The sequence below is a fragment of the Somniosus microcephalus genome, chromosome 11 (genome assembly GCF_052327205.1).
Source record: "Somniosus microcephalus isolate GS21.2 chromosome 11, FLI_Smic_1.0, whole genome shotgun sequence".
In the NCBI taxonomy this organism is placed as follows: Eukaryota; Metazoa; Chordata; class Chondrichthyes; order Squaliformes; family Somniosidae; genus Somniosus; species Somniosus microcephalus.
Genome location: NC_140997.1, coordinates 46,168,965 through 46,189,539, shown reverse-complemented (window position 1 = coordinate 46,189,539; position 20,575 = coordinate 46,168,965). Strand labels below are relative to the sequence as shown.

General features: G+C 45.8%; 1 protein-coding gene and 1 long non-coding RNA gene across 4 annotated transcripts in view; one reads left to right on the top strand and one right to left on the bottom strand.

Moving 5' to 3' along the window:
- ccdc78 (coiled-coil domain containing 78) overlaps positions 1–20,575 on the top strand; it is a 666,657-nt gene that overhangs the window by 68,199 nt on the left and 577,883 nt on the right. For all 3 annotated transcript variants that reach the window (XR_015079939.1, XM_086000593.1, XM_086000594.1), the window contains exons 11-12: positions 7,300–7,479; positions 10,361–10,534. Coding sequence is in view for 2 of the 3 variants with exons in the window: in XM_086000593.1 (XP_085856719.1) it covers positions 7,300–7,479; positions 10,361–10,534 (354 nt within the window). In the remaining variant the exon portion in view is untranslated. The remainder of the gene's footprint in view (positions 1–7,299; positions 7,480–10,360; positions 10,535–20,575) is intronic.
- LOC147110536 (uncharacterized) lies at positions 5,333–20,420 on the bottom strand. Its single transcript, XR_015079940.1, has 3 exons — positions 20,262–20,420; positions 9,535–9,916; positions 5,333–6,051 (listed from the first exon to the last, which is right to left on the bottom strand). It is a non-coding gene; the product is annotated as an uncharacterized LOC147110536 (long non-coding RNA).

Here is a 20,575-nt window from a genome sequence, read left to right as displayed (position 1 = left end):
TTGGTGTTGTTGTTGGTGCTGCTGGTTTGGCTGGTGCTGCTGGTGTTGGGGCTGATCATGGTTGGATTCTGAGGATGAAGGTGAGACAGTATAAGGGGCATTCATGCTGATGGAACAGATGGCAGATGAAGTAGAGATGACAGAAGCATTCTGTCAATGGTGAGAGAGTTCTTCCAATGAGGTAAGAGTGGATGGAGAGTAGAAAGTGGAAATCCTGCAGAATCTGTGCTGGAAATGGACTGAGAAACAGCTTGTGGCTGAGGAAAGTGATGATCTGTCAGGTGGGAACTTTTATTGTACATTTTGTAGTGTATGTGCCTTTAAGAGCCCCATGTGTACTGTAATGCCGGTAATGGCCACTCGGCTATATAAGCCTGAGTATTGTGTTGTATCCGTTAGTTCCCCTCCAGACTTTGTTGAGTAAATACCTATCAAACCAACTCCTGTCTTCAGTGTCTCTATCAACACACAGACACAACAGTGGCGACGAAGTGGAAATGGACTTACCTACAATTCGGCAGCACCTCAAGGACATCGATTCCTCTGGCGTCCAGAAGAATCAAGAAGCGAAAGAAGCTGTTGTTTCACCAGCTGGCCAAGCTGGTGGCAGGTACTGCGGTAATCCTTCCTGGGCGTCAGGCTGGGGCTCCAGCGGCTGGCTCTACAGCTGGGCCAAGCAGCGAAAGCGGAGGCAAGCAGTAACAGATGGGGAGGGAGCACTCGGGAGACGGCCGGCGCTGCAAGCAGGTAGGCGTTCAGACCTAGAGAGAGAGTCCGGCGGGAACGAGTCTCCAACTGTAAATAAATAAATAAAAAAGAACGGAAACCGCGGGAAACAGCGTTGTCATCGGCAGCAGCGGCGGGAAAGCGCGGGAAGCGCCATATCTTTTCTGCAGAAAAGAAAGAAAAGCGCGGGAAGCGCCATATCTTTTCTAAGATGCCTAATTCTGGCAATATTGATGCTTTTGATAACGAGATAGAGGATTGGACCACATATGTGGAAAGAGTGGAGGTATATTGCATTGCAAATGGAATAGAAGATGAAAAAAAAGCTTCAGTAGTTCTAAATCTAATGGGCGCAAAGACATACAAGCTGTTACGAAACTTAATCACTCCAGCCGAACCGATGGATAAGAATTTTAGGGAGATTGTTGATACCCTACACTGCCAATTCGAGGCAGGACTGGCAGATTCTCGACGAGACAAATTCGTCTGCGGTCTCCTAAGTGTAGGAACACAAAAAAGGCTACTTTCTGAGAAAGATTTAACACTTGACAAGGCTTTCAGTGCAAGAGGAGCTGCAGAGATACAGCAAAAGCCACAAGACTTCAGCACCCATGAAATGACACGGGGTTTCGAGAGATGTTATCGCTGCGGCAGATCCACCCATGACCAGAGGGACTGCTGGTTCAAGGACAAAGCATGCAGGCAATGCGGAAAGATGGGACACATTACACGTGTATGCCGATCTGGAAACAAAAAATCCACTAACAGGAAAAAAATCAATAAGGAAAAGCACAGAAAGGTACAAATGATGACGGACAGTAGCTCCGAAGACCAGAAGAGCGATAGCGACTCCGGGAACAAGAGACTAAGCTCTCTCAAATTACATAATGTAATTGCCAAAGAAGATTACCAGACCATTTGGGTTACCCTCACAATAGCAGGGTCCCCAGTTAAAATGGAGCTAGATACAGGATCAGCTTTGACCGTCATAAATCGACGGGATTACGAGCGGCTATTTCCGCATATACCTTTAAAAGACACATCCATTATCTTGAAAACATATACGGGGCAGAAAGTATGCCCCAAAGGAAAAATAAGGGTGCCTGTTGTATACAACGGCAAGGAAATACAGAAGTTGTATTTATACGTTCTACAAGATGGTGGTCCACCGCTGTTGGGACGTGAATGGATCAAGAAAATACGTTTAGACTGGCACTCCATTCAGGCACTGACGGTGACCAGTAAGGAAAAAAATGAGGATGACATCATACCTGAACGATTAAAAGACATCTTGGCCAACGCCAAGGAAGTGTTTCAAGAGAAACTAGGAACCTTGAAAGGCATCACCGCCTCAATAAAAGTGGAAGATGCAGCAATTCCCAAGTTTTTTAAGGCAAGACCGGTGCCATACGCAATTCGTCCAGCAGTCGAGGCAGAGCTGGAGAATTTGGAAAAGGCAGGCATATTATCTAAAATAGATTGGAGCGAGTGGGCAACACCCATCGTCCCAGTCATGAAGAAAGCATTGAAGAATGATAAATCTGAAGAACAGAGAAAAATTCGCATCTGTGGAGACTTCAAGGTGACTGTAAACCCGGCCCTTCACACGGTACAGTATCCTCTTCCGAGGATAGAAGATATTTTCGCCTCACTATCCAGAGGGAAATGTTTCACCAAAATTGACTTGGCACAGGCATATCTACAGATGGAGGTTGAAGAGGCCTCTAAAAAATATCTCACAATAAATACACACAAAGGTCTGCATCAGTACAATCGACTGGTTTTCGGAGTAGCATCCGCTCCAGCTACCTGGCAAAGAGCTATGGAGCAAGTCCTCCAAGGGATTCCGGGGAATCAATGCTACCTAGACGACATCCTTGTAACAGGAGAAAACAACAACGAGCACCTTGCCAATTTGGAGCAGGTGCTCACTAGGCTGAGAGAACGGGGCCTACGAGCAAATCGCCCCAAGTGTGAATTTTTCCAAAATCAAATATCATATTGTGGCCACATAATTAATAAGGAAGGGTTGCATAAGTCACCTGAAAAAATTGAAGCGGTCATAAAAGCCCCAGCACCTGAAAATGTTTCACAATTAAGGTCGTTCCTGGGATTAATAAATTACTATCATAAATTTTTACCGAACTTATCAACTCTTCTACACCCTCTTAATGAACTGCTACAAACAGGAGTAATTTGGAAATGGAGCGAAGACTGTAAACGTGCCTTCCATAAATGCAAAGACTTAATCACGTCCAAAGAAGTTTTGGCTCATTACAACCCATCACTGCCAATCAGACTTGCGTGCGATGCATCCCCTTACGGCATAGGAGCAGTATTATCGCATAAATTCCCTGATGGCTCGGAACGGCCGATAGCTTTTGCGTCACGCTCATTGAACTCAGCTGAGCGTAACTATGCCCAAATCGACAGGGAAGCACTCAGCCTGGTATGGGGAGTGAAGAAATTCAACCATTACCTACACGGACAAAAATTGACCTTGTTGACTGACCATCAATCCCTCATCTCCATATTCAACCCTAAAAAGGGTGTTCCCATTATGACAGCGCAAAGGCTACAGAGGTGGTCCCTTTTTCTAGGGGCACACCAATACAACATAGAATACAAAGGATCAAAACAGCATGGGAATGCTGACGGTTTATCGCGCCTACCGTTGCCAACGGTAGAAGAGGCACCTACAGTAGACCCAGTGGAGATGTTCCACTCAACCATAGTGGAATGTCTACCAGTAACAAATTCTGCCATTGAAAAGGAAACGAGAAATTACCCGACTCTCTCACGAGTCTATGACTTAACGGTGAAGGGATGGCCAGCACATGGCGAACCACTGTTGCCAGCATTCTCGCAAAGAAGAGAACAGCTGTCAGTGTGCCGAGGAACCTTGATGTGTGGATCCAAAGTGGTGATTCCACCCAAACTCCAGGATAAAGTGCTAAAGGAGCTTCACGGGGGGCATCTGGGTGGAGTGAAAATGAAGAACCTAGCCAGAGCGTTTGTATGGTGGCCAGGTATCGATGGAGACATCGAAGAAATGACCAAGAGCTGCCTAGGATGCCAGAAGGTCCAAAACGCTCCACCCCAAGCCCCTCTACATCCATGGGAGTGGCCCTCATCTCCCTGGCGAAGGGTACACATCGACTTTGCTGGTCCATTTATGGACTCAATGTTCTTAATCGCGGTTGATGCACACTCCAAGTGGCCGGAGGTAATAAAGATGTCCTCCACCACCACGGAAAAAACCATCACAGTATTAAGGACCATATTTGCCAGGAATGGGCTGCCGGAACAGATCTGTTCTGATAATGGACCGCAATTTGTGTCCGAAGAATTCAGGAAGTTCTTAAAAAACAATGGGGTTAAGCACTACACGTCCGCCCCATACCATCCCGCCACCAATGGATTGGCTGAAAGGTTTGTCCAGACCTTCAAGAAGGCCATAAAGGCCATGGGTAATGAAGACATAAAACTTCAGCACAAGGTGGATAACTTCTTGTTCGCATACAGGAATGCAACACATATGGTTACCAACCAAACTCCCGCCATGATGTTCTTCAATAGAAGCCTAAGATGCCAGCTGGATTTGATCAAGCCCAACATCAGAAGGGACGTGGAGAACCGGCAATTTCAAGGCATGAATGAAAGGCCAACTAGAACCTTCCAGATAGGTCAACAAGTTTTGGCCCGGGACTACCATACCGAGAAATGGCAGCCTGGAACTATCTGCACATGACTAGGACCGCTGATGTATACCGTGGACATCGGAGAAAGCATAATAAGGCGCCATGCTGACCAAATCATAGAGTCATCCGAAAAGGGACAACCTACACCACAACTCTATATGCCTAACGATGAAGTAGAGATACCCATATCTACCCCCGATCCAGTGATACTGGAACCCGATGAACCCGACACTGGCATTCAAGCTGAATCAGCCTTGCCAAAAGAACCTACTACACCACCAGAAACTACTACACCACCGAGGCGTTATCCGGACCGAGTCAGGAAGCCTCCAGAGAGACTGACTTATAATTAATTAACTGCAGCAATGTATAGATTATTTTTCTTGTAACATGTAATTAATAATTACTTAAAATATTATGTACTGGTTAGCTAAAAGGGGAGGAATTGTAGTGTATGTGCCTTTAAGAGCCCCATGCGTACTGTAATGCCGGTAATGGCCACTCGGCTATATAAGCCTGAGTACTGTGTTGTATCCGTTAGTTCCCCTCCAGACTTTGTTTAGTAAACACCTATCAAACCAACTCCTGTCTTCAGTGTCTCTATCAACACACAGACACAACACATTTGAAGCTGTCAAGTAATCAGCTGGAGCAATGGCTATTGAACTCCCCCCTCAGATTAACAGCTGTGGTCCCTGAACAGTGTGGTTCCTGTGGCCATGAAGTTAAAGTGAAAAGGTAAGTTAAAAAAGCCTGTTAATGATCTGTCAACTAGATGCTAATGAGATCAGTTGGGCCGCCCGCCACTGCCTGTCACGTCTGCTCAGCGCTGACGCCTTCAGGAGGTGGGAGGAGGGAAGAAAACTGGGTGAGAAAAAAAATATGGAACCAAATGAGCCGGTGAACTGGATGGGTTTAATGGCCCTTTTACTCCTAATTTTAAAAAGAACATTCAATTTGATCAAAGTCAGAGTTAACCAATTGAAACATAGATGGCCAGATGCAAGGAGATATAACATGACAGCACCAAAAAACCTATCAAGAATGACCATGGGGAGAACTGTGCTACCCCAGGAATCTCATAGCCTTTTTTCAGGGAGTTTTCTCAGATTTGAAAATTTATTTCACACTGTAGCACTGTGAGCCACCAGTTTTATAACATGTCAATGAGTTAAGGAAGTAAAACCTTAACACTGAGAAATTTGACTCACACGGACATTATAAACTTTACAAATCTCTAGCCAGATTTCTTTTAATACCACTGCACTGATCCAGGCTCATAAACGATTTTGAACACCTTCTTCTTGCTTGCAGTCTGTGGAAAGGAACACATCTTCCATGACGTTAGTATGTTGCTTAGCAACAAGATGTGCAGCCACTGACATGGAGACTTTGCATTACTTCTCTTGATAAAAGTTGATTTGGATCTCTGTGATTTGTGGCCTGCATCTTTCAGCATCAGTGAATGCCGCTAATTTGGCTGGGAATAGTCTCTTGATTTCTCCCCAGCATTAACTGCTGATGGAAGACACATTCAGAATGTGCGTGTGGCCAGTGAAAGGGATAATACATCAAAAGAATTGGACTTCTGGATATTGAGAGTGTTCAGTCAACTGGAGAATATCTAGAAATAGAAAAGAACATCAATTTGTTCCCACAGTAAACATCAAGCTGAGTAACTGTGCTGGAAAATTGCAATATGGGTGTAAAACAATGAACATAACCAAGGCAGATGAAAAACAAGTGAATGGTTTTGTCCACATAAAATCCCAACTGTGAACATATCCACAACAGACTGCTTTGAGTGCCTGGAGTCCTTTCACTTGGGAACCATACAGAATTGGAACAAAGAGACTTTCATCCCATCCACCTATCAAGGTGCAAACCTGTGTTCCAGCAATGAATGGGCAATGTTACTGTTTGGGGTATTTATTTGGTTACCCATCCTCTTTATAAAAATCATCTTGTACTCCTATTTAGGGGAATATTTTTCTCCATCCCCTAATTTTAGCCTAAATGTAGGTGCAAGTATAAAGTGCGTTTTGATCAGCCATGATCTCATTGAATGGCAGAGCAGGCTCGAGGGGCCGAATGGCCTACTCCTATCTTCTATGTTTCTATTCACATCTACTTTTTTGACTAAAATTAGAAAATGGAGGAAAGTATAGCCCTTTATGTTTCATTTTCTGCTGTTTTACTTTTCTTATGTTTCAGTTTCTTTTACTTTCTTAAATTTCTTCCTAATTGTTTCCATTATCTGCTTTGTTCTTGGTCCTTTGCTCTGAAATTGTTATAACGGATTACTGAATGCTACAAGAAGATTTGCATTTTTGTAAATCAGGGCTAAATGATGCTGTTTTAAGTATCACTGCAGCTGACCTTAACTTTCTGGCATATTAGTGCAGAAGCAGAAAGATTTTCACCTACATATCGACAATAACTGCACTTCAATCCAATTCATTGCATACAAAGAGTTTTGGGGATGTTTTTGAGAGGTTCCGTCCCTCAATCCCTGAAGAAACCTCACAGAAACCAGTAGGCAGATTGGACAGTCTTGTGGGTAGGGATTGCGTTGGGTGAATTGACTTTTGAACCAGTGTAAAAGATCGTGGAAACTTGAGCGTGAGTGGTTACTGGCGTAACTCACTTGCATTTTAAATTCCACGATCCTTTGCGCTATTTCAGTCGGTTCCACCCAGATTGCGCTGATATCCGCCTCTATCTCTGACACAAATATGGGAGTTGAACATTAACATTCAGCAGCACTAGGGCATTACAACTATTCACAAGTGCCACAGACTCTGAAAAGATATTTGGAGGATGTATTCATTTTTCTTTCAGTATCAATCATGCTGATGTTTTCATTTTGCAGATTTTAATGCTTGAAAACAGAACCGTGGAGCTGGAAGTGCAGAAGGACAAATGCACACACGACTATGAGATGGCTAAGGATCGTCTGAAGGCAGTAGAGAAAAATCGTAAGGAGCTGGCAGATGAATACATTGTCCTGAAGAGCAATTATATGGCCCTGAGTAAAGAGCATGAAAATGAGGTGGGTGCAAAGTTAACAAGAGGGTCTAGTGGGGTTCAAAGATGTTGAAAACCCCTCTGATAATTTGCTATGTACCTCAAGTGTGGTCATTATAAATTGTACCCATGTTGGGCAGCTTTTCGTTAACATAGTGAAGCATTCTTAAAATTAATTTTCATTTACCAGAAAATATGCTGATCGTAAGTCAGATTTGAGCTGAACCAATCTTTCTTTTGTTTTCTATAGTAATGAAAAGCAAAAATACAAACTGTTGTGGAACTTTACTGTCGCTAGACGCTACTAGTGCATCTTGCGAATGCTGTACTGTAGCCAACGGTCGGTTTTGTAAAGTTAACTTGTGGCAGATGATGTGTGTTGCATCAATTTTCGTGAAGTGAAATTGCTAAATTATTCTTAATCTGCAATCGTGTGCACTGTAGTTTGATTAACTAGGTAGATATGTGTTAATGTGAGAAAACATCGTGCTTGTACCCTGAGCTCTTACCAGAACTGTCGTTTTGACAAGTGCCATGTAATATGGTAGCCACCCATCTGCTGATGCCACTCTTGACCAGGAGGTAGAAGGTGGGCAGTTTTACTCAAATTATGGAGGTATGCCCAGGAAAGTGGAATTAGAAATAGAAATAATGAAAGGATTGGGTTGTAAATAGGGGGATCTCGGTTAGGTGAGGGTGACTGTGGGCAAAGACTATGGGGAATCAAGAAGGCATAGTAATGCAGGTCACTGACCGAATGGACCTCAGGCACAAAAACTTTATATATCAGCAAGGACTGAGTGGATTCAAAGGAGAGCTAAAGGCAGATAATGGCTACATGGGTTCTTGGGTGGGAAATCTTTACATAGTAGCAAGGACTTGGCAAGTATTAGAGATGTTAGAGTTGGAACCGTACTTCAAAGGCTTTCACTGACAGTTAGAAATGTAAACCCTTGTATCTTAGCAGGCAGTAGTTTATTCACAAATTTTACAATAATTTGATGTCTTGTTATTATACAAGATATCTAAACCCACAAAACACAGAGCATAAATATACAACAACAGCTTGCATTTATATAGCGCCTTTAACGTAGTAAAACATCCCAAGGCACTTCACAGAAGCGTTATCAAACAAAATGTGACGCCGAGCCACATAAGGAGATATATGGGCAGATGACCAAACCCTTGGTCAAAGAGGCAGGTTTTAAGGAGCAGCTAAAAGGAGGAAAGAGAGGTGTAGAGATTTAGGGAGGGAATTCCAGAGCACAGGGCCTTGCCAGCTGAAAGCCTGGCCGTCAATGGTGGAGCGAATAAAATAGGGATGCGCAAGAGACGAGCATTGGGGGAGCGCAGAGATCGCGAAGAGTTGTAGGGCTGGAGGGGATTACAGAGATAGGGAGGGGCGAGGCCATGGAGGGATTTGAAAACAAGGATGAGAATTTTAAAATTGAGGCGTTGCTGGACTGGGAGCCAGGGGTGATGGGTGAACGGGACTTGGTGCGAGTTAGGACACGGCTAGTAGTGTTTTGGATAACCTCAAGTTTGTGTAGGTGGAAGATGGGAGGCCGACCCGGAGAGCATTGGAATAGTCAAGGTAGCAAAGACATGGATGAACGTTTCAGCAGCAGATGAGCTGAAGCAAGGGCAGAAACGGAGATATTACGGAGGTGGAGATAGGCGGTCTTTGTGGGGGCACGGATATGTGGTTGGAAACTCATCCCGGGGTCAAATATGACACCAAGGTTGCGAACAGTCTGGTTCAGCCTCAGACTGTTGCCAGGGAAAGGGATGGAGTCGGTGGCTAGAGAATGGAGTTTGTTGGAGGGACTGAAGACAATCTCCATCCTGTTACAGTGGAAGAATGCATCATGCTGTTTGTTTTATATAAGTCAGTGATTTTTCGTTTTACCTTTATTAAGCTGAATAAAATAACAGCAGTTTGGTTTCCCGTTAAGTCTGTTTCCTGGGGTTGATATAAAGTTCTCTCCATTCTATTGATTTATATTCATTGAATCTCTCAGTTAAAACTGACAATATATTCCCAACCAGCTGTTTACACAGATAAAAACTCTACACATACCTAATATACTAGAATTGAGGCAATGTTGCTTTCTGTTGCTGGTGTTCATGCTGGTCATTGTTGGGTAATTTCCTTGTTTGATAAGTGGCGCTGTTAGGCCGCTGGCACCGTTGCTAACTGCTGCTTTGGATAATGCGACTAGGCTGCACTTCTCGCCTTATTTGTGCTGGGGATTGCGGAGTTTCACTGGAAGAGCCTTCGGAGATCATTTGGCGGATTTGGTGACCCTGAGGACGAAGTGAAGCGGGCGCTGCTGCTGGTATCATCGACAGTGGGGGAACCAGACGTCTCACTTCACGGTCCGATCCCTGACCGAGGACCGAGGGCCTGACGTGGTCTTCAGCCAAAAGTTTATTTGAGTCTTTGGAAACCTAAAGCAAACCTGTTAAATCAAAATATAACGGCATGAAAATATGCAACTGACGAAACATATATATATTATTAAACATGAAGAAAAGTTAAAAAATAGGGCTATTAAAGTTTTTAAAACATTATTTAAATATTAAATATGGTGAAAAGTCCAAAAATAGGCCAATTAAAGTTTAAAAACCATTATTTAAGTATTAAACTTGAGGAAATGTCCAAAAATAGGGCAATTAAAGTTCAGAAACTATTACTTAAATATTATACATGAGGAAATGTCTAAAAATAGGGCAATTAAAGTTTAATATCAATCTAAAACTTTTGCTTTAAAGTGCATATTAAGATTTAGCAAGCTTCGAATATATTATAGACTATAAAATGTGACCTTTTCACCCTCATATGCTTTTGTGGATGGAGCTGATTATTTTTTTTTAAATATATATATATATACACTTTGTGACAGGTTGCAAAAAATGACGAGCTGAGCCTGGAGCTCTTGAATTTGGCCAATTCTCGGAATTCCCTGATCAGAGAACAGGACGAGTATGCAAAATCCCGAGCCATTTATAATGAAGCTACAGCCGAGTTAAACAGAGTAAAGGATCTTGTAGCCAGGCTCAGCAGCCAGAAGATGAAGGTAATCTCGTCACTGACTGTACAATTACATTTCATGCACTTGGGGTTCTCACACATTTAGAAATAAATTACTACAGGCTGCATTGAGGCAACAACGCAAGAGATGCTGCAAGTGGTTTCACGGTGACACGCGGCTTAGTATGAATCTGAAGTTAGGGCCCCATCTGACTGAAAAGAATTGAAAAGAAAAATGTAAGTGTTCCTAGAAAGGGTAGCCTGTATCTCCAGTCTAATGGCAAACTTAGTTTACAAATCCCTCAGGAGCACCTTGGGTCTTTTGGGCACTTTTTAAATCTACCTAGAGTTAATTTAGCATGCTGGAAATACTCGGCAGGTCAGGCAGCATCAGTGGAGGGAGAAACAGAGTTGACGTTTCAGGGCGATGACCCTTCGTCAGAACCTTTGGTCATCGACCAGAACCGTTGGGCTGGATTTTGTCAATGGGGACGCGTTGGGGGCTGGACTGCTGTTTGTCGGGTTTCAGTCCTGCCCCCAATGACGTCCGGCCAACCCACACTATTTTCCCTTGATTGACCTTGTTAAGCCCGCTCTGTGGGCTTAGCCGGCCAATTAAGGGAAAGCCAGTGACAGAGAACGTCAGCGTATGATGTTTCATCTGTCAAAAATTTTGAGTTGTCAGCATTTGACAGCTTTGAGAAGCTGTCAAACACTGAATCTCTGTTCTATGGTGAGTCCTTGTACTCAAGACTCACCAAACCTCTCTCCTCAGCAGAAAGCAGATGGCTGCTGTATCGGAGAATGCAGCAGCTATTCTGTCATCTCTGCCATTGAGATGAGGAGCCTCTGGATCCCCAAGGGTTGAAGCCTGCAGGAAGAAACAAAGGTAAGGAAACTTTTTCTGATACTTTACACTCGCCTCTCATACTTACCTCTCCACACTTGCACCCATCACTCACTTCCACAGCGCACTTTTCGACCCCTCTCACCCCCGCAGACCCACTGCTCGCCTCACTGACCCTGGTGAGGTTCGCAGCCATCGGGAAGTCCGCACTTGTGTGGGTAAAATGGGGATAAGCCTGTTAACAGGCAGTTAATTTGCTGTAATCCCCTTCTCACCTCGAGGAGACGGGTCCCTGCGCGAGTCGGGGACCCGCCTCCCAGGAAGATGGCACAGGGGCGGGTTCGGTACCTGCTCCCAGTTACTGCCATTTTCCCGGCAGTCCCGCCTCCCCAGGGCTGGCAAAATCCCCCTCGTTAACTCTGTTTCTCCACAGATGCTGGCTGACCTGCCGAGCATTTCTAGCATTTTCTGTTTTTTCATTTCAGATTTCCAGCATCCACAGTGTTGTGTCTCCTTGTGTTCTTTATACTATATATAATACAGACACTGTTAGCTCATTTTAGTTACTGCTTTTACTAGCTGTATTCTTGCCTTGTTTCTGTGCTGCCGCATAGTGCAGAGTGATACAAGATGTCCGACGCTGCACTGTGCACTGCCCGTGCACAGTGTGCCACATAGCAATATGTAAGAAGTCACACAACACCAGGTTATAGTCCAACAGTTTTATTTGAAATCACAAGCTTTCGGAGCGTTGCTCCTTCGTCAGGTGAAGTGGAGAGATGCATAAAGACACAGCTCATATAGTCAGAGAATAATGCCAGATGATTACAGGTAATCTTTCTAACTGCCATTTATCACACCTCGGCAGAGAGATAATCACAGCAATCAAAGGTGTGAATGGTGCCCAAACAGGTCAGTCAGGAAAACATTACATCAAAGAACAATGAGGTGGGGTCACAAGGGGTCAAATGTTGCAGATGCTGGGGTCTGTATGAAAAACAAAAAAGACAAAAAAACTTTTTTTTTGCTGGAAATCACAGCAGGTCCGGCCGCATCTGTGTAGAGAGAACAAGCCAATGATGACGCGAGTCTGGATGACGCTACGTCAGGTGGGGTTACATGTAGCATGACATGAACCCAAGATCCCGGTTGAGGCCATCCTCATGAGTGCGGAACTTGGCTATCAGTTTCTGCTCTACGATTTTGCGTTGTCGTGTGTCTCGAAGGCCGCCTTGGAGAATGCTTACCCGAAGATCGGAGGCTGAATGTCCTTGACTGCTGAAGTGTTCCCCGACGGGTAAGCATTCTCCAAGGCGGCCTTCGAGACACACGACAACGCAAAATCGCAGAGCAGAAACTGATAGCCAAGTTCTGCACTCATGAGGATGGCCTCAACCGGGATCTTGGCTTCATGTCACGCTACATGTAACCCCACCTGACGTAGGGTCATCCAGACTTGAGTCATCGTTGGCTTGTTCTCTCTACACAGATGCGGCCGGACCTACTGTGATTTCCAGCAAAAAAAATGTTTTTTTGTCTGTTTTTTGTTTTTCATACAGACCCCAGCCTCTGCAACATTTGACCCCTTGTGACCCCACCTCATTGTTCTTTGATGTAATGTTTTCCTGACTGACCTGTTTGGACACCATTCACACCTTTGATTGCTGTGATTATCTCTCTGCCGAGGTGTGATAAATGGCAGTTAGAAAGATTACCTGTAATCATCTGGCATTATTCTCTGACTATATGAGCTGTGTCTTTATGCATCTCTCCACTTCACCTGACGAAGGAGCAGCGCTCCGAAAGCTTGTGATTTCAAATAAAACTGTTGGACTATAACCTGGTGTTGTGTGACTTCTTACATTTGTCCACCCCAGTCCAACACTGGCATCTCCACAACATAGCAATATAACTACGCCATACCAAAGTAGTTCCATACCAAAGTAGTTCCATTTAATGATGTGATACTATAACAATGTAACATCCCTCTTTCTGAAAAAAACGAAAACATGAAATTTAACAATTTAAATTAACAAATATTATATCTAAACTATTATTATCAACTACAAAGAATCGTGAGTTTATTTTTATTCACGATATCGCTCAGGTGGTTGGATGTTGTCCCTCCATCTTGTGGATTTGGTGGTGACCATTCCTCTCTGCGGTGTTTTGGTGTGTTCCGCTCTCGTTGTTGTTGCTGTCGCCTTTGGAGTTGGAGTGTGCATGCTCGTGGTTGTTTGATTTGTAGCGCTTGTTTCTGGTGTTGTACTGCTTGTGGTAGCTGGTGTTGTCAATGTTGCTGATGTTGTCTGCTGCTTATCCAGTTCAGGTGAAGGTCTGATGTGGAGTCTGTTCCGTCTGTATTGGTTACCAGGTTCAGTCTCTACGAAGTAGGATCTTGGAGTATCAGCTTTTCCAATGACCTTGGCTGGATTCCAGGTTTTCAACACCGGATCTTGCACATGCACCGATTGCCCATTCAACAATTCTGGTAGCGTCTTTGCATGTTTAACGTAATGTTTGCTTCCTACGATTTGTGCTTCTGCCAGCTTTTGTCTGAAGTCCTCCTGGTCCTGGGGAGGATGTATTTTTGCTGGTAGTGTAGTCTTAAACTTCCTCCCATTCAGCAATTCCGCAGGTGATTTCATGTCTGCTTTCAGTGGTGTTGATCTGAGTGATAGGATAGCAAGGTCTTGGTCTTCCCCCATCTCACTACTTTTGATGAGAGTTCTCTTGACAGTCTGGATCTGTCTTTCAATGAACCCGTGTCCCCTTGGGAAACGTGGGGATGAGGTTACTATTTTGAACCCATACCTTTCTGCCAGAGCTCTGAATTCACTCGATGTGAACTGGGTTCCATTGTCACAGATTACCTTTTCCGGGATTCCTTGTTCAGCAAACAAGCTCTTTGCAATCCTGGTGGTAGTTGTGGCTCTCAAGTCTTTCATTCTTTTCACAAAAGGAAACTTGGAATAGTAATCTGCCACTATGAGATACCATTCTTGATTGCACATGAAGAGATCTGCCCCAACAGTGTGCCATGGTCTTGACGGTATTTCACTAGGTATCATCTCCTCTTTCTGTTGTGCATTTCTGTATTTCTGGCATATACCACATGCAGAGACCATGTGTTCGATATTTTTTGTACATGCCTATCCAGTATACAGCTGATCTGGCTCTCAGCTTGCATTTCTCCATTCCCATGTGGCCTTCATGTATGAGATGGAGAAGTTGTGTCTGCATCGTCTTTGGCACGATGATCCTCGATCCAGCAAGGAGAATACTGTCTTCTACTGCAATATCGTCTTTAATCGTCCGGTATTGACGAATTGTCGCCTGTACCTGCTGGATTCTCTCCGGCCACCCCTGTATTACTTGTTGTGTGAGTAGTTGCAACTCCTCATCTTTGCTAGTCTCATCTCTGATTTGACTGAGCTTTGTAGGGGTAACATTCACTAGGTGGTGGATTTTTACTGTTAGGCCCTCCACCTCGTGTTTCTCATATGGTGACAATCGAGACAACGCATCTGCTAACACCATTTCCTTTCCTGGCTTATATTTAAGTGTGAAGTCATAGCTTTGGATCCTTAGAAGTAGTCTTTGCAGTCTTGCAGGCGCTTTGCACAGATTCTTCTTATAGATCTGTTCTAGTGGACGATGGTCACTCTCTATTGTAAATCGCCTGTCATATAGGTATGTATGGGATTTCTCGCATCCGTACACTACTGCTAATAGTTCTCTTTCTATGTTGGCATATCTCATCTCGGCTGACGTCAAGGCCTTTGATGCGAAAGCTATCGGCTTTCCTTCCTGCACCAGAGCTGCCCCTAGTCCTCTGGTAGAAGCGTCTACTTGCAGAGTGACTGGTTTTCTTCTGTCATATGATTTGCACAACAGTTCTTTAAGTTGTTTGAAATTCCTTTCGTGTGATTCAGACCACTGGTATTCGGCGTCTTCTTTCAATAGCTCTCTGAGATTTGTTGTATGTTCCGACATGTGTGGGATGTGTGGGATGAAAGAACTCATGTATTGGACCAAGCCGAGGTAACTCCTCAGGTCTTTCTTGTCTTTGGGTGGTTTCATTTCAACAATCGTCGCAATCTTCTCTGGATTTGGCTTGACTCCCTCTGGTGTATAAATCATACCGAAGAATTGGCATTCCTTGACTTTAACTATACACTTATCTGCATTTAACTTGATGCCAGCCTTCCTGGTACTCTCCATGGCCTCATGTAGGTGCATGTCATGGTCTCTTTCATCTGCTCCATAGATCTGAATATCATCAGCTATTCCTATAGCTCCTTCACAGCCTCTGTATGTCTCGTCTATTTTCTGTTGAAAGATATCTCGACTGACCTTTAGCCCGAATGGTAGCCGCAGGAATTTGTAACGCCCAAATGGTGTGGTGAATGTTGTCAGTGTTGTTGATTCCTCATCCAACTTCAAGTTCCAATATCCATTTCTGGCATCTAGTTTTGAGAAAACCTTGGCTCCTGCCAGTGATGGCATAATCTCCTCTAGCGTTGGGGTGGGATAGTGGTCCCTCTTTATCGCCTGGTTTAGATCTTTGGGGTCCAAACATATTCTGAGATGCCCGTTTGGCTTTTCTCGTACCACAATTGAGTTTACTCAGTCTGTGGGTTCAGTGACCTTTACGATCACTCCCTTTTCTTCCATCTCCTTTAGCTTTCTTTCAAGCTTTGTCTTCAACTCGATGGGTACTTTTCGTGGAGCATGGATAACGGGCTTTACCTCTGGATCGATGGTGATGTGGTATTGGAAATCTCCGAAACATCCCACTGTATCATCGAAACATTCCGGATACATGTCTATCAAGTCTTTTTTACTCTTGATTTGTGGGCGGTTCTCCAGTGGGGTGTTGCTGTCTATCTTCAGTGGCGTTTCCGTCAGCTCGTGATGCACTGAGATCAATCTCAACTTCTCGCAGCTGTTTAATCCCAGGATCGCTGGCCCCTCAGTGTCGGTGACATAGAACATGCAGGTGATGTTCTTTCTTTTATGTGTCCCTTTGATAAAGGTTATTCCGAGTTGTTTAATCTCACTCCCCCCATATGCTGTCAGCGTGACATTACTTGCCTTTAAACAACCATTTTTCGGGTAGCCATCTTCTCTCAGGTTTTTGGGAAAGATCTGCTGGTACAGTCTCGATGGGAGAATGTTGCTCTGAGCCCCTGTGTCTAGCTTCAACTTTAAGTTGATGGTTTTGGGCCGACCTTTGATCTTTTTTTTGATTTGGATGATGGTGTGCAATTCTCTCCTTGGAGTATTTTCTGCTCTGGACATCTCGTGAAGCTGTATCTTTATGGTTTCGATGTTTAGTGCATTGTCATGATCATCATCATCATCCTGCTCATCCATGGCATGGATATTGTGTTTCTTTCTCTGGTTCTGCTGTCCGCCTTTGTTTTTGATGTATGTTCGTTCTTTCTTCGTTCTACACCTCTTTTCCCAGTGGTTTAGTTTGCCACATGCATTGCAGCTTGTTCCATATGCTGGACATTTCCTCTTGTCTGTGTAATCGTGCGGTCTTCCACAATTTCTGCACATGTTTCCCCCGTTGTCATGTGCATGTCTTTGTGTGTTGTACTTTGCTCTCACTGCATCCACTCTGTTGTCTGTCTCAGAAGCTGTCCGCATGTCAGCCGTTTGAGAAATCAACGTTTTCATTTGCTGCTTCATGGCTTCATGAGCTCTCGCAGTATCTACAGCCTCTGTTATTCTGAGCTTTTCTTGTCCTATCGGGGCTTTTTGTAGCTCTACATGCGCTGACCCCCATATTAGCTGGTCCACAAGCCTTTCTTCCATTTCCTTAAATTTACACTTGCTGGCTTCAATACTCAGCCTTGTCAGGAAATTGTCAGCTGTTTCACCGGGTTACTGTCTTAGACTCTGGAATTTGTATCTGTGTATACGGTGATTGGATTTAGGCTCTAGATGGTTGCTGAATTTATCAAAAATTGTCGCAGGGTTTTCCTTTTCCTCTTCAGTCAAACTCCAGCTATTATACAAATCTAGAACTTTTTCTCCTGTCCACAACAGAATGTAACTAACCTTTTCCTCGTTGGTAGCGCCCTTCAGGAAGCTTTTGAATGTAAGCTCACATTTCTGTTTGAACTTGCGGAATGCTTCTACTATATCGTCGGCTTCCCAGTTCATGAGGGGTTGCATTTGCACAGTCGTCATTTTGGTTTCCCGTACGATTCACTCTCAAATCACCGCAGACATCGGCACTCACAATCAGCTCATAAAATCACTTTTCGTCTTATTCGTAGTTCGTATAGCACACTTTTTTACTCACTTATACCGCTGCCCCCATGTTGTGTCTCCTTGTTTTCTTATACTATAAATAATAGACACTTTTAGCTCATTTTAGTTACTGCTTTTACTAGCTGTATTCTTGCCTTGTTTCTGTGCTGCCGCATGGTGCGGAGTGATACAAGATGTCCGACGCTGCACTGTGCACTGCCCGTGCACAGTGTGCCACATAGCAATATAACTACACCATACCAAAGTAGTTCCATTTAATGATGTGATACTATAACAATGTAACACAGTGTTTTCCTTTTGTACAAGAGTTAATTTAAACGTTTGGACAATATAGATGCTGCTGCCTGTACTCTCTAAACAGTCAAGGCTTAGTTGGGTATCAGCCATGACTCAGTGGTAGCACACTCGCCTCTGATTGTTTTCTTTATTAAATTGTTCCTGCTGGGGGAAGAGCTAGCCATGTACCCTTGCATGTTCAAAGCTCTCTCCTGGACAGGAGGTCCAGCCAGATTGTCCAAACAGGATACTGCCTGGCTGCAGTTACTGGTAGCTGCAGTATAAATGCAGCATCAGCCAAGGACTGTTAAATCTGTTATCTATATATATAAATCGGTCCTTCTGTCTGTCCTTCTGTCCGTCTGTCCTTCTGTCTATCTGTCTGTCTGTCTGCAGGTGTGCGTCTGGGCGGCTATGCGCTCGACAGTTACAGGGCGTACCTACTCGTGCGTTACGTCGAAAGAAAGTTTACCTTTCCAAAACGGTTTTAAGCGTATTTACGTTTCAGCCGGGCTAAAATCGCGCCCGCGGTATCCGAAAAACCTTAACATTCCGCTCATTAGCATCTCATTATCCGCTCATTAGCGACAGAGTGACCTCGAGCTCGACCAATCGTACGCCGGGTTGCTGGCGTGTGCCGCCGGGCCAATCGGTGCGTGTGTGGGCGGGCCTTATCGTTCTGAACCGAGGTGAGTAGCCGCCATCTTGATTCCAAACTTTTCCTTTCTTTCTCCCGCTTTCTGCGTCTTTAAAAATAACGTTGCTTTGAAAACACATATTGTTTTAAAAAAAAATGATTTAGAAAGTTATTAACTTATCTAATCTCATTAATTTTCCTACCTTTCCCCGTTTTTCCAGGTAGGCCTCGAAGCCTCGGCATCTCCTCCGCACCCACGCCCGAGCTAGGCACCTCCTGGCCCCACTCGAAGGCTGCAGGGGCGGGCCTCAGCCCAGCGCCGCTACCTTACTAAAGGGTGCGCGCGCAGCAGGAGCAGCTGAGACGCGGCGTCTCTCTCTCTCTATTCCCCGCTCGGCTCGGGCGGGGGGCAGGGCTATCGGGAGTGCTGATCTCGGGCGGGGCTTAGGGTTACCCAGGCAACCGGGCCTGCCGGCCGTCTCAGCCGCAATCGGCGATCTTCAAGACAGCTCGGGAGGGCGGGGCCATGTCAGTGCGTGGGGCGGCACGGAGCTCCGCGGGCTCGGAGAGCGAGGCTCTCGGGAGTGCGGGGCGGAGCGGCTGGGGCTTCGAGAGCGGGGCTCTCGGGAGTGCGGGGCGGGGCGATCTTCAAGACAGCTCGGGAGGGCGGGGCCATGTCAGTGCGTGGGGCGGCACGGATCTCCGTGGGCTCGGAGAGCGGGGCTCTCGGGAGTGCGGGGCGGGGCGGCTGGGGCTTCGAGAGCGGGGCTCTCGGGAGTGCGGGGCGGGGCGGCGCGGCAGCGTTACCCCGGCAACCGGTCGTGGCCGTGGCCATCTCTCAGCCTCAAGCCCTCCCCGCCCCTCACCCTCCCCCCCTTCCCCCCCGCCCTCCCTCCCTTCCCCGCCCTCCCTTCCCCCCTGCCCTCCCTTCCCCCCTGCCCTCCCTTCTGCCCTTCCTTCCCCCCGTCTCTCTCTCTCTTCCCCCCATCGCTCTCTCTCTACCCCCCGTCGCTCTCTCTCTTCCCCCCCAGTCGCGCTCTCTCTCTCTCTCCCCCCCCCCCCCCAGTCGCTCTCTCTCTCTCTCTTCCAACAACAACATGCCCTCGAAAAAGCCTCGGCACCGCCGGGCACTCCAGCTAGTCTATATATATAAATCGGTCGATCTGTCCTTCTGTCTGTCTGTCTGGCATTCTGTCTGTCTGTCATCGCGTGTGCGTCTGGGCGGCTATGCGCTCGAAAGTTACAGGGCGTACCTACGCGTGCGTTACGTCGAAAGAAAGCTTACCTTTCCAAAACGGTTTTAAGCGTATTTACGTTTTGGCTGGGCTAAAATCGCGCCCGCGGTATCCGAAAAACCTTAACATTCCGCTCATTAGCTTCTCATTATCCGCTCATTAGCGACAGAGTGACCTCGAGGTTGACCAATCGTACGGCGGCTTGCTGCCGCGTGCGGCCGGGCCCTCCTACGGTCGAGTGACGGGACGATTGACCAATCCTACGCGTTGGTGACCTGACGGTCGACCAATCGGTGCGTGTGTGGGCGGGCCTTATCGTTCTGAACCGAGGTGAGTAGCCGCCATCTTGCTTCCATTCTTTTTCCTGCTTTCTGCGTCTTTCTTTTCAAATATACATTTCCAGCAAAATAAAATTCAATTTATTAAATTCTTTTAAAATAAATCACTCATTTGTAAATATTTTATCTAACCTGAACATTCTTTTTCCTACCTTTGCCCGTTTTTTTCTTAGGCCTGAAAGCCTGGGCCTTTCTTGCCCAGCCAGGCCCGAGCTAGGTAACTGGGCTGCTGCTAAGCTCCTCACCGCCCCCCCGTGTCACGTTACCCGGGGCAATGGCGTCAGCCACGAGGGTCAGGGTGCGCGCGCAGCAGGAGCAGGTGAGACTCTGTTCCGCGCTCGGCTCGGGCTGGGGGGGTGGGGCTCTCGAGAGTGCGGATCGGGTTACCCTGGCAACGGGAGTGCGGGCCGGCTGGGGCTTGGAGAGCAGGGCTCTCGGGAGTGCGGGGCGGGCTCGAAGAGCGGGG